General features: G+C 41.8%; 1 protein-coding gene across 4 annotated transcripts in view; it reads right to left on the reverse strand.

The window, feature by feature from the left end:
• Positions 1–6,106: 6,106 nt before the first annotated feature.
• The window catches only part of Stxbp6 (syntaxin binding protein 6), a 241,840-nt gene continuing 233,917 nt past the window's right edge, over positions 6,107–14,029 (reverse strand). For all 4 annotated transcript variants that reach the window (XM_047542045.1, XM_047542044.1, XM_047542046.1 and 1 more), the window contains 2 exons: positions 12,335–12,492; positions 6,107–6,579 (listed from right to left, as the gene is read on the reverse strand). In XM_047542045.1, coding sequence (XP_047398001.1) covers positions 6,556–6,579; positions 12,335–12,492 — 182 coding nt within the window. In that variant the 3' untranslated portion in view covers positions 6,107–6,555. The remainder of the gene's footprint in view (positions 6,580–12,334; positions 12,493–14,029) is intronic.

Genomic DNA, 14,029 nt, shown 5'->3' on the forward strand with positions numbered 1-14,029 from the left:
TGGGCAACTTAGTGAGACCATGATCTTAAAATAAAAAGGGCTGTAGATGTAGCTCAGTAGAGTGCCTTTGGGTTTAATCCCTAACACCACATACACACAAATCATAACTGCAAATGGTTTATTTTTGAGAAGGGCCATTTTACCTTCTCAACATCCTTGGAATCATACTGATACATCAGCAGAACCACCTTGAACTTCTTTAAAGAGGAATATGAATTACTGTCCAAAAGACATGTTAAATAACCTCCCAGGCCATGAACCATTCACTTCCATTCCCATTACTGATGACAGATACTGAGGTCAATTTCTCTCACTTCTCTTTCTTGTGAATTTAACCTTCCTGGGAATGTCTTCCATAATGTGGTTGCTATGGTGTGCTTGTAGGATGGAAGTTTATCCTTTCTTCTGAGTTGTCATCTGTGGAATGTTGAGGGATCTGTCCTTGGAACATAAAAATGGCCAGGAGGTGTGGAGAACATCCTCCCCATCTGCCCTATGCCAGCAAGGTTTTAAGGAAAGCATGTCCATTTTACCAGCCAGTACCATGGTCTGGCAGGCACCACAAGCCTGTAAAACTCCTCTTGTTTTGGATCCAGCATAGAAAAGCCTGCTGCAAGCTGATGTATCTTGAGCATGAACAAGGCAGGCATGAAACCAAAAGCTTTACATTAACTGTTTGATTCAATTCTTATAACAACCACCCCATTTTAAAGATAAGAAAACTGAGGGTCAGTAACTTGCCCAAGGCAGGATTTCAAAGTCGGGAAGATGATCCAGGGACCACTTTCTCAACCACCATGCAACGCTGACTCCAGTAAATCACCACAAGGGGGCGCCCTGCCATCACCCGCTCCAGTTAAAAGATGTTTGTTTTTTCCGCTCTGGGGATGTCAGGTAGGGCACAATGCATACACAAGACCTAGTTGTTTAATTCCAAGGCTCCCTCAATATTGAAAAGTTTCAGACCAGTATAAAAGTGTCGGTCATTGTAATCCAAGTCTAAAGAACAGAACTCTCAGAAAGATGCCACAGTACTATGAATAAAAAGACATACTCAGTAGTAAGTAGGAACTGTATTTTCCTTCCTTGAATGGTAACAGAAAGGATTGGTTTTAAGGAAAACCAACAGAGACTGTGAGGCTTCAATCACCAAGGATGCAGTGTATAATTAAACAGATCATTTGGCATACATGATCAGAGCCTACGACAGGAATTTTCTTCGGAAATTTTGAATCCTCTAAGCCTGTTTTAAAGCTACGAGGTAAAGCTCAGAGAATCCATGGGCTCATTTTTCTTCTTTCAGTGTCTTCTGACAAATGATCAAAGTGACAAAGCAATTGTGATACAATGTCACAGGACAAAGGCTCCATGTCTAATATTGACAAGAGACACCTGGGACTCTTAGGGCTGGAAATTCCTGTACAAACCCTGACACATCTAAGTCTGGATATGTGATGAGGCCAGGCCCTATTTAAATAGGCATCCTTGGGCAGGTTGAGCACATGAAAGACAGGAAAAAAAATGTATGCACTATGAAAAAAAAAATCTTCCCTCCATCCGAGAGAATCGAGAGCTCTTAAAATATCTAATGGACAAAACATGAGAGCAGTGACAATACACATGAACAACCAACTCAGAGTCACGTAGCCTGACAGTCCCTGTGAGCTGGGGGAGGTAAGCAGCTGTGTTTCACAGAACTCTGTCAGCAGTGCCTCAGGGATGGGCCACTGCACAGATACCCTGAAGACCTCTGGGCTCAGCCATGACTCAAGAGCAGAAAGACCACGTGGCAGAAAACTTCAGGGGAGGGAGGGAGACAGAAAGTGAAAACACCACTCAGAAAATATGGAGGCTCCAGATGAGACTTAAGGGAGAAAAAGGTGGGGTCAAGGCAGGAGGTTGCACCATAGCTATAATAGAGCTTAAATGCACGTCACATTGAATTTCATTGACAGTCTTCATCGTTTAAATGTAGTAAGTATCTGAGGAAGACAGGGGCCGCATAGTCTTGGACCTGCAGGAGTCTTTTTTTTTTCATTTACAAAAGACCAGATGACCAGAGATACCAAAAAGGCAATTGGGATGTGGTGGAACCTTAAAGAATCGGGAACTAGTGGGTGGTCTTCAGGTCACTGGGAATGTCTCTGAAGGGGAATGTGGGTGGGACCCCAGTTCCTTCCTTTGTTCTTCACTTTCTAGTCATGAGGTAAGCTGTTTTGCTTCATTATGTGCTTCTGCTATCATGTGCTCCTCCCCAACCAGAGGTCTAGCAGCAATGGGGCTTTCCCAATCATAGACTGGTACCTCTAAAACTGTGAGCCAAAATAAACCTTTTCTCTTTATAAGTCGATTACCTCAGTTATTTGTTATAGTGTTGGAAAGCTAACACAGATCTAATTTCTGAATTTTAAAAAGTAAACCAAAAGAAAATTCCTCCTTTGCACCATCTCATCAAAGAGGATGGTTGGCACATTTACATTTGGAGAAATAAGGGGGGATGTGTCCTTTTCCCATGTCTCTTAGTATCTAGGATCATAGTCCAGCTCTTTTCTCAGTGCCAGCTGTGCAAGTGTATGTGAGTTTGCACACAGACCCAGGCTAGCCCATGCTGGGGAGGGGCACACCAGTACCAGTAGGAAATCATGCTTTGACATTTACACTGTGCTTGGAAATGTGTTTGATATTTTCTGCCACCCTTCCTCTTTTTCTCTCTGCCCACCTTCATGAACTGCTTATTTAGGCAGATAATGATTGTGACAGACCAAGTGTTCCCTAATCATGTTCCCAATGACAGCAGGGAAAAGGTACCATCAATTTAAAAAAAAATATTTTTCATATTAATCCTCCCATAAAATTTGAGAGTTGCATGGTATAATTGCTAACAAAACATATTAAGAAAAGAAGATCACCTTTGTAAGGCAATTGGTTTATAGTTTAGTTCATAAGAGCAGGTGTCATTACATGCATGATTAACTTAAATGTAGGTCCTCATCTGGTCCAACTATATATGTCATCTTCTCTGAGCAGTGGAGAATGCAGCCTGTTCCTTCCACAATGCAAAGTTGTATTTGCATTTCCATAAAAATAAATGGATGTAAGATGATCAAGTTTTCTTTGTAGTTTAACAGGTGAAAGAGGGCACACACTATAAGTACTTGAGCTGAGCACATCACTAGTATCAGTAGAAAGGTGATTTAATTAGTCAGCTTAATTGCTTCATCCATGAGAAGGAGAAAACAAAAAAACAAAAACAACTCTTGATGGATAGATGTCCATTGCCCAAACTGAGGCTAGCTCTTTAGTCTTTTTAAAACATTTCAAGTTTTTCCATTAGAAAACATAGAGTAAACCTTCATCATCATGCTAATCCTAGTTATGAGGTTTCCTGTAGGCACATAAGATTTTCAAATTAGCATTAAAATGTGGCAGTGTGCATCTGTTTGGTAGTGTTAATAGATTCCACAAATAACTGAGAGAAACAAACTTTCACCACAGAGTTAAAATATTTAATGACAAAATTAGAGTTTGCCATAATAGTGAATCAACAAAGCAGGTGTTACTTGTCTCTGAATAAAACAAAAATTACGTTTGACATCTTGGGGAACTTCTGAAGAATTAATAACTGTACAACAGACATTAGCAGTGTTACAATTCTGAAAATTAAGAGTGAAGCCTATCTTAAATATCCCTTATTTAGGGCATCCTGTAAATATTTTTACATAAATGCACAACACCTTTGCTAGCCACAATAGTATTAAAACAGATTTCACTATAAGTCTAACACATAATCTTAATTTTTTTCAGAGCTTAAAAAAAAGTCAACTACTAATTGTTACATTTTACAAATACATTCTTTAAAATGAAACATTAACCTGAATAACTGCATACTTCCTGTACACAGATATCTAATAACTAGTGAAGATACTATAACTACATTCCAGGAAGAAGTGGTAATACTGGAGAGTTTTTCTTTAAGTGTTGTCAGTATAATTTGAGAAGTCCTTCACAGAAATGTAGTATCTCCCAAATTCATAGTGAAGTGCAGAAATGAAAAAAATGAATTAAATATTCTTTAGCAAGCTCAACCACATGAGCTGGTCCCAAACGATTTATATTTAGCAATTTTCTCTTGGTTAGATGGTATTCATATTTTGTATCACAGCACCTTCTACAAAAGGATAGCAAAGAACTTTAAATGTAGTTAAGTCCATGGGCTCCTCTGCAAGGGACTGGAAGGTAGAGGAGGAATGGGAAGTGTTGTGTGGCCTCTCTGATTGGCAGAGGTCAAGTAGGACTTTGACACAGGGAGGTCAAGGGCATGATCATGGCTTGGAAGCTGATCAATAGAGGAAGCTAATAAAGATTCAGATGGGCTTTCTTCTAATTAGGGCTATTTCCAATGAGACTTAGGTCTAAATGGATCACCAGAGTGAGGAAAGAGGGAAAGATGAGGAATTCTTACATTTATGAAGGGTAACTATCAGAATTCTACCAGAGAGGAGGAATCTCAGATTTCACAGTCTGCTTATGACCTCATCCTTTACCACTTTAGAAGCAGCTTCCCAAACACTGTTGTTAGATAGCTGGCAACCAATTTTATTTTTGAACTTGGCTGATTGTCAAGGGTTTTAGGTTTATTCTTTCTATTATTCATGCCAACTATCTCTGAAACCAAAGTCCAGTTTGGGAAGTTGAATATATAACTGTGTGCACGTGTGGTGTGTGTGTGTATTTTCTGAACCAAAGTCTGCAAACAAAAACTATTTGGAGTGATATTTGGGGTTTTTCTTAGAAACTATAAATATTCCTAATGGTGGTCACCAAATGGCAGGCTCCTTGCTCTTTAACCTTTTAAGACACTAAAAGTACAAAGTATTATTGTAAACTATAGAAGTTTACTATATAAATTTTATAGAGTTTTCTTGAATTGGATCATCTCTCTAAGAGAATTCAAAATTTTGTCTCCAGCAAATCCCATCTTTTTGACATGTACTGCCTATGATTTTTATTTTCCAATAGACATACTTTCTGTCTCCCTGGGAGTGCTTTATCAGGAGAACTTAAGCTATTTAAATCAGCATTAGTAATCCAAAAGTCATCTTATGCTGCTTAGTAAGAGGCTACTATACACATAGACTCATTTGGCTCAATGGATGCAAAGGGACAGAAAGGGGTGCCCGACACTCAGGTAGCCTGATCCCTGCCAGGAGAGCTGACGGTGCATCTGGGGGTGCAGCTCACTTCCTTTTCTCATGAAGAACAAGCACAGCTTTTTTATGTTTAACATTTTGACCCTCAGGAAGCAAAACTTCCAGACTTTAAACCCCACATTACCTTGAGAAATATGCAATCAAAAGGTGTGTGACGTTTATTCAATATGACAGCAGTTTAACAGCTTGGTGACCATGCTGTCTTATGTCAGACCAGGCCAGCTGCAATTGCCATGATATGCAATTCGTCAAGAAATACACATGTTAAGTTACATTAAATAAATAGACAGCAATAACAACATCGAACCTCCAAAACTAGATAACAGAAAAACTAAAGGCTCTTTCCCAAGGACATTGTGAGGGTGTTTTTAAGATGGGCATGGCTTTGTTAAAAAAAAAAAAAAGAAAAGAAAAGAAAAGAAAAAAATACTTCTAAATGTAGTTACCTTTTTACATTATCATTTATGTAGATTTTTATTTGGGCAAATGAATTTCTGATAAAAATTCAAGCTCTTTTCAATATCAGCTACTGTAATTTGGGACAATACAAAAGAGAAACACCCATGAAGATACAGAGGTTTTTAAAGAAGGCTTTTCCTTAGCTCTTTACTCTCAGATTTTTATCCTTCATATGATAATTCCAAATAATCAGCCTGGAAAGAAGTAGCAGAAGTATTTAAGCTGCAGCTCACAAAGTAGATTTCTATTTGTGATTCTGATTTGGTTTTTGTGAATGCTGGTGATGGTTCATGAAAAATATTAATATGCAAAGAGCAAAATCTAAGACTGCTATTTCCCCTGATAAATCCAAGTGTTTTCCATAATACAGACTATGTCTCAGGATACAGAATTTTAATTTTACTCTTCAAATTAAAAGTACTAGGAGAATGAGTGAAACCATTTGCTGTTCCACTTTTATTTCATCCCAGAACAATGACATCTGGTATCAACCCATTGAACTTGCTTAATATCAGGGAGAAAAAAAATACATGTTGCCTGTTGAGACCCAGCTTGGTTTATCATTTGGTCCAAACTTTATATTCAAACTACAAAAGAAATTATTCTTAAAAAGAAAAACACATAGGAACAACCCCCCACACCACCACACACACTGGGAAAAATCAAAAGGAAACTAATGCTATTGTAGCATTTCTTAGCAAGATCATTAGGGAAAGGTATAAACACAACACATTTTCATTCATATTAACATCTGAAAAGGAAAACCAAAAAACCTAAATGTTCATATATCGGAAAAAAAGAAGCAAGTGGAGGTCCGGAATTCTTGTAAAAACTGCTGAACATTCTCTTCTGTTGCTCTCAAGAGGGTCACCAGGATGGCAGTTTCTCAACATTTGTGCTTCATGGCAAGCTAAGGAGAGAGAAGGACAAGAAAAGTGAGACCTCAGTAGTAGGTAGATCCCTCTGCTGCCTCCTCCCACATCTATAGTGAGAAGCAGCACCAAGATTTCACACTCTGTACGCATCACCATGAATAGTCACAGTGGCACCTGGTAGATGTGAACACTTTCCAAATAGTTCAGTGGGCACTGGGCTTACTACTCTTCCTGTGTTAATGTAGGTGGTGTATGTGGTCCAGTGGGGGAGAGTGAAGTGCAGTATCCTATCAGCCCACTGAAGGAAATACTGGAAAGACTGATGCACAAGCAGAACGAGACACTCACCCTAGAACAGTTGGGGTTCCCAGGTTACTAATTATCCAGGAAAAGCAGTACTCCCATAGTGTACATATTTACTGACATCTCATGAAGTAGAAACTTAACAGCCGGTAGTAGGAACAGTATGCAATCACATACTCAGTATCCAGTCTGGACCTCAACCAAGTCCAGAGATCTTAACAATTATATTGTGTTGCTGACTTGGGCTGAACAACTGACCAAACTTAGACCTTGACTTACTACTTCTCCAACTGGTATTTGAGAAAGGTGATCTATTGAAATGTTAGATCTTTATAAATGGGAACACCAAAAAGCCCACTTTGGAGACAAGGATGATGTATTTAAGGAAATGCTATGCAGCTACAGCATGTAAGTTAAATCAAGTCTTTCTTTTCTTATCTAGATCTTTTCCCAAGGGACCCAGAGAAGGCAGAGCAGAGACTGAATTAATTCTTCACGTGTCCAGAACCTGACACTGGGGATGAATCCCTGTGGTTGGGCTGGGAATAACTAGGAGGAGGGTTCTGTGGTGCAGAACTCCTTTGAGCAAAGAACAGATGATGCTCTGAGGCATTAGCTTTGTGGAAAACCCTACCTTCGCATCATGATCAAGTTCTCTGTCTTTTAAAAATCAGGAATGGCCCTGCCCTCATGTTTTGAGGTTAACCTCTGTGTTGTGCAGACAAAGAGTATGTGAAGCTGAGTATGCACAGGCTGCTAGGCTGAGCACCGTGGGGTTCTGCCAAGAAGTACGGAGGGGGCTGATAACACCTGATCTCAAAGAGCTTAGAGTGTAGGATAGTAAGAAGCCAGAGCCAGTCCTCTACCTCAGATGGGTTCCACTACTTGGCCACCCTCTGGGCCCCTTTACTGTAAGGCCTCCACTTCTTGCTCTGCCTCTATTCCTCATACATTATTTAGCAATGAGGACCATCAAAAAACACAGAGCTGTTAAGTGTTGTGCATAATGAATACCACGCATGAATATTTGATCAGTGCCACTGTCCTGATATTCATTGAGCTGTTAACTTTCCACTAAGGCATCTGTGCCAATTCACACACAGCCATTAATCTTCAATGGTGATTGTGCTGCTGCTCAAACCAGACCCCAGTTCCCACGACAGCACATCTGGAATAGAGCTCAGGGGAGCACCCAGGTTGTGACCAGCTGTGCTTTGCAGAAATACAACCCCATTTGCTACTGGAGGTACCTTTATGGTCTGAATGTTTGTGTCCCCACCACACCTGCCATTCATATGCTAAAACTTAACCTGCTATGAGATGGTATTAGCAGTTGGGGCCTTTGGGAAGTGAGTAGGTCATGAGGGTGGAGTCCTTATGAATGGAATTATGTCCTTATGAAAAGGGTAGAGAGAGACCCCTAGCCTTTTCCACCATGAGAGGACACTCTGAAAAGTTGTCATCTATGAATAAGAAAACTGGCCTTCACCAGACATGGAATCTTCTAGCACCTTGATCTTAGATTTCTCAGTCTCCAGAACTGTAAGAAGCAAAGTTCTGTTGTTTTATCAGTTTTATGGCATTTTGTTATAGTAGCCCGAATGGACTACAATAGGCATTTTTGTGGAAAGTGGTATCATTTTACTTTTTAAGAGAAATCCCTTGGGAATTGGGAACTTCAGAATGGAAGGCAGGATGGTAAGAGCAGGCAAAGCACTAGACTAAACAAGGTCGGGACACCTGGTCACGAATTTGCTGTGTGACCTTGAGCTTTAAGGTCACAGCTGTTCCATACCTTAGCTTCCTCATATGTCTATTAAAACATATCCAACTCTATGGATTAATTTAGGTGTCAGAGTTTCCAAATAAGTTTGAAATTTCCTTTTGATCTACTCTGTTTTCTTAATTTCTCACAGAAAACCCCCTCTTTCAATGCTATGTTATCTACTCCATCTAAATAATGATATTTAAGAAATCCTCACTGATACTTGGTAGATACTTTTAGGAGGCCTGAGACCCTTCTCTTGGCCCAGAGGCCCAAGGGAAACAGCTGGCTGTAGTACCTGGAGAGTGAGTCATTCCCTCCCAGTGAGACGAGCACCACTTGTCCTTCCTTCTCCCATATGTGGGCTTCTACAGAACGGGGCAGATTGAAATGGTCCTTCCTGGGAGAAGTGTCATCTGAGGATGCCTAGGTGTGGATAACACTTGCTCGCTGACTCATGGCCCGTGGCGGGCTTCAGAGCACTGCGTACACTGTAGCACTGTGCTTTTTGGGGCAGGGGTGAATGCACAGGGCTGCTCTGTGGCGGAGCTGTTCTTTCCTAACAGCTGGGACTGTGCCCATTTCACTGCTGAGGAAGGAACTGCACTTCCTGAAGGCAGGCTAACTAGGGTGGGGGAACTCAGTAGGGAGAGGGGGTGCAAGGAGTGGGGAGAAGGATCATTCTGATCATTTTCCATTTGCTCTGTAGGGGACAAACACTCACATCTTAAGGGCAGGGTTGTGCAAAAGTGATTCCTTCACTCCCACACCTGGGGATTCACACTGCAGGGATTCTGGGAAAGTTAGAAGGTCGAAGATTGAAGTCTACTGCAATCTAAACAGGTGTTGGCATACCTTCCCATGTGGGGTGGTGTCCTTATTCAACCGGGAGCTCGGAGGAACTGTCACCTGGAATCACTGTTCTCTGCTCGGGGCTCTGCCATGTGTGCTGTGCCTCCACTTGTAAACACAGCCCACTCTTTATGAGTCAACAAAGCCACACATGCCTGGGGGTGGAAGGCCTGGCTCCCATCTCTGAACTCTCTCCTCACCAGCAGGTCCTGCTGGGGCCTGGCCAGTGAAATGACATCTTCTTGGTGAGCCTACAGTAGCAGGGCCAAATCAGCAGTCCTCATCCCTGGGAAAATAGCTACACCTTATCTAAAGAGGTCAATCTGCTCGTTAGGAATACTGCCAATGCCAGTGATTCACATATCCCAGTTTCAGAAAATGCAAGTCTGGCTTTGACACTGTCTCACACTCCTGCATACATGCTAACAGACTCCAGTGGCCTCTCTCCCTGCAGAACACTGCAAGAGGGGAACCTGGGCCAAACACCAACTGCCCCTGCCTCATTCCTCTCTACCAAGAGCAGGTAACTGCCTGGCACTGACCCTTCCTGTGGTCAAAGTCAGAGTGTCCTCTGCCTTGGGTGGCTTCGCCAGGTTGTGCTCTGGCAGATCCCGTTTCAAGAGATGCTGTCCATGTAGACAGTATGAACTTGTAGCAGGAGGCCCTCCCACCCCAATGTTCCTTTGAGTTTGGAAAACAAAAAATCTTCACCTCCATTCCTTCTTTGTTGCTGTGTTGAGGAGCCTCTGTCACTAGTGACACTTCTGCAGCCCCTGTGTAGTGCTCATCATGTCTGAAAGGGCAGGTTCAGCAGAAACTATTTTTATGCAAGCAATTTTAAATAATAATAATTCATATTTATATGTGTTACATACTATGCTGATAGCTTCAAACTCATTCAATTCTCTAACACCCTGGAAGTAGTACTATTATTAATTAGCTCTATTTTACTGATGAGGAAATTGGGGCTAAGAGAACTTTAGCACTTGCCCAAGGTCACCCAGATGGTAAACAACAGGTCTGAAATTCAAACAAGATGTTAACTACCATACAAAATTGCTTCTCGGTCACCTAGCCAACTTGGCCATGATATTAGGGAAACACAGTTGCCAAGGCCAAGAATTCAGGTCATCTGGTTAGGTTATCCTCTTGGGTGTTTGTACAACCCCCTCTGATAGGGACACCTTCGTGGAAGGTATCCAGGTATTGTCTATGCCATTTTAGGAAGAGCAATTTCATAGAATCCCCTGATAACCTGGTTCATGGTTTAATCATTACCCTAAACTCTTGTTTTAGCAGAATTTCATCAGTGCCCTATTGATTGCTCCATTCTGTGTGGGAAGACATGAAAGATAACTGCTGTACTTCACTCTTCCCAGACGTGGGGAAGTTAGGAAGGCGTTCCCTTTAGCCTTCTCTTTTCCAGCTCAACACTTTAAATGTTTTTCCAAATTTCTACTGACCATCCCCATTTGAATTATTTAAGTTGCTGCTATATTGAATGTGGGACTGGAATTCCAGCATTTCCATCTTATCATTACTTCTGTACAGAAAGTTGGAGAAGGGAGGGAGAGTCTAGGGACATCTTAAATCTGAATTCACTTCCTTGGCAACAGCAGCAACATCTGACACCCTGGCCTCCAGGAGGGCTGTTACATTTTCAGACAGATCGGGCCAATTCTCCAAGGATCTCCAAAGGATCCCATGGGTAGCAGTGCAGTAAGACCCTGTGGCGATAGAGAATCAACGACATTCCCAGACAGATCTGTGCAAAGTTGATGCACGGAAGAACAGCAAGAGGCATCTACCTGGAGTCAGATCTCCAGCTGGGCATGAGTGTGAGCCTGGGGGAGGTCACCTCAGCTGTGCTGCGTTTATTTATCTTGTTGCCTTTTAGGTTGTCCATTTTTGTTTCCTCAGCAGCAATAGGACTTTCTGTTGATGCAAATTAATTTTTTTCCCCATAAATCACCTGAAAAGCATATCTGAAGGTCCAGATTATGAGTCTGACAGACCATCATCAGCAAAAGTTGTTTCTGGAAACCTAAATTCCAATCCCTAGCCAGAAAAAGAATTGCCCTTTGATCCGAAGCATAGAGACAACATAAATCCTCTTTATCACCTGACCAATGGGGCCCCTCATCTTCGGTTTGTGACTGCCTTAGGTAATGACTACCAATAAAAACTCCCACTTCTCCTTCTGAAAGGCGCTGTTCTTAGCAAGGGTAAGGAGGCACATGGTGTGCACCCAGTCACGTGCGGAATGCTAGTCTCTGGACTCAGAAGCAGGAGGCATCTTGCAGCTCCATACCATCAAGTTCTGAGCCCAGAATCCAGGCACTGAAATAATACCTGACCCCTGTCAGTGGGGACAGGAGACTAGAGCTTGCTTTGTACCTGGGGAAAAGATAAGGACACAAGATGTCAGATGCAGGACAGGAAAGAGATAGCATGGAAAAGTAAGCCCAACCAGCTTAAAGCCCACCAGGGATTCTTTCAGGGCTTGGCCAGGCATGGGGATATATTCTGACCTGATCTCATTTCTGCCTCATCCTGTGCCCTGAAACTTGAGTCCTAACCTTCTGGGCATCAACTAAAAATTGTCCAGGTTTCCCAAAGCATCAAGGTTAGAAGGTTAGAGATTGGGATGAGATGAGGACAGCAGAAAGACCATCAGAAAGAAACCAGGTACAGAAGAAATTTTTCATGACTCTGGTACTTAGTAATTAGCACATGGGAATTATCAAAGAGGAATAAAAACAAAAGCTGCTTTATATCTTGCATACAGGAAACATGACTGAAATAAAGTTCCTTGGTACTATAACTTCCTGACAGCCCAGAGCTAAGACCCCTGCCCTCAGTTAGCCCACCTTATGTGCAGTTTCTGCAAACTGCTGGGCGCTATTCTTCATGTCTTCTGTTTTCTCCTCTGCTCGGCCTAACCGTTCCCCACGCTCATTCAAGGCCTGGCTCGCCTTCTGGACTGCGCTGGTCACACTATCAGCAGCGGAGTGGAGGATGCTGTTTCCTGAAAGAAGAAGAGCAAGAGCATCAGGAGCTAGCTCAGTCGACCCTCAGTGAACAGAACCCATGCTATGGAAAAGCCTCCAGTGTCTAGGAAGCAAGCTGACATTTCTTCTGATTCTGTCTCACTCATTGAAGAAGAATACCCACAGATAGACAGCAGGACCTAGGCAGATCCTGGATACTTCTCTCCACACCCATTCATTCTGCCAGTGTTCTGTCTGCTGAGGCTCAAAACGATGGGGCCCATCTGGATTTAAGGCTTGGCTTGCAAAAGTAAATGAGAATCCTGACAAGTTCACAGAATTAGGCAAGTTCAATGAGTCATGTCTGGACCTTATGTGCATTTCCTTTTGGTTTGCAATTTAGGAGACTAATCACAGGAAAAATGGGACCACAGGAGTTTTCCAGATATTCCTTTAGTTCTTCCCTTTCATTTTCCCCCTTCATCCAGTAAGTAAGAAATAACCTCAAATATATGGCTTACCATCCCGGTAAGACATGCAAGGTCAGAATGTTCTCAGTGGGCAAACCACCCAGGAGCTATGAGTCAGTCTCAAAGTTTAAAGTAGATGTATTGGTTTCCAGTCTTGAATCCTGTGCCATGGCTAGGACCACTAGGCCTCCTTGCCTCTGATAGCCAATATATGGAATAGGAATAGGGCATCTCAGTGTGAGCAGGTAGAAAACTATTACACAAAACAGCCCTAGAGGGAATTTGACATTCCCAAATTCAGGAGTGATGATAATGAGAAAATGAAAGCATCCCATCTCAGAGGGTCATGCGTTCTTGACATCCTATTTGCCAAAGACTGGCAGCAAAAGTTGATGGTGAAGAAGTTACAGGTGCATAAACCACTGAGAAGTAGCAACTTGCAAAATGACAACTAAAGGAAATTTACAGCTGTATTTTGTTAACACTGAGTGGAAGATATTTAATGGCATTTCATGTAATAGCTTTATGTCTTTGAATAAGTTTATGACATCATTTAACTTTGTACCTAGGATAGATGCACCTAGCCACAGACAGTTTTTAATAGAAATGTAATTTCTACTGGTCTTGGCTGCAAAGACTTCCTAATTCCTCCCCTGTGGGAACAGTCTGTGGTTTGTGGAAAAGGAACTCCAGCAAAGAAAGTGCCTGGTCCAGAGGAAGCACTTAGTAAATTGTTTTCTATTTTTCTTCTTTAGGAGTGGATTTCAAGGGCTTCAAACATACACTAAGGGAAGGAGAATGGGATTAACTTAGTGTTACCAGTTGCAGCAAGCATCATATGAACCAAGATAAAAAAAAATGTGTACAAAAGAGCAGGGAGCAGAGAGAAATTTGGTGGAACACAGACTTGGAATGAAAGGTCTGGGACTTTGGAACAGATTTAGGAGGAGAAATCTTGGTCCCTTTTGTTTTCGTGTTATTCTCATGACTATGATGAAAGCCTATTATCCAACCTAACATTGTTATAGCATTTTGCAATCAAAAGAACCTTCACAAATATTACCTCACTTGATAATCCAAAAAATTCTACTGAGAAGACAGACTG

Source organism: Sciurus carolinensis, chromosome 2, assembly GCF_902686445.1.
Source record: "Sciurus carolinensis chromosome 2, mSciCar1.2, whole genome shotgun sequence".
Classification (NCBI taxonomy): domain Eukaryota; kingdom Metazoa; phylum Chordata; class Mammalia; order Rodentia; family Sciuridae; genus Sciurus; species Sciurus carolinensis.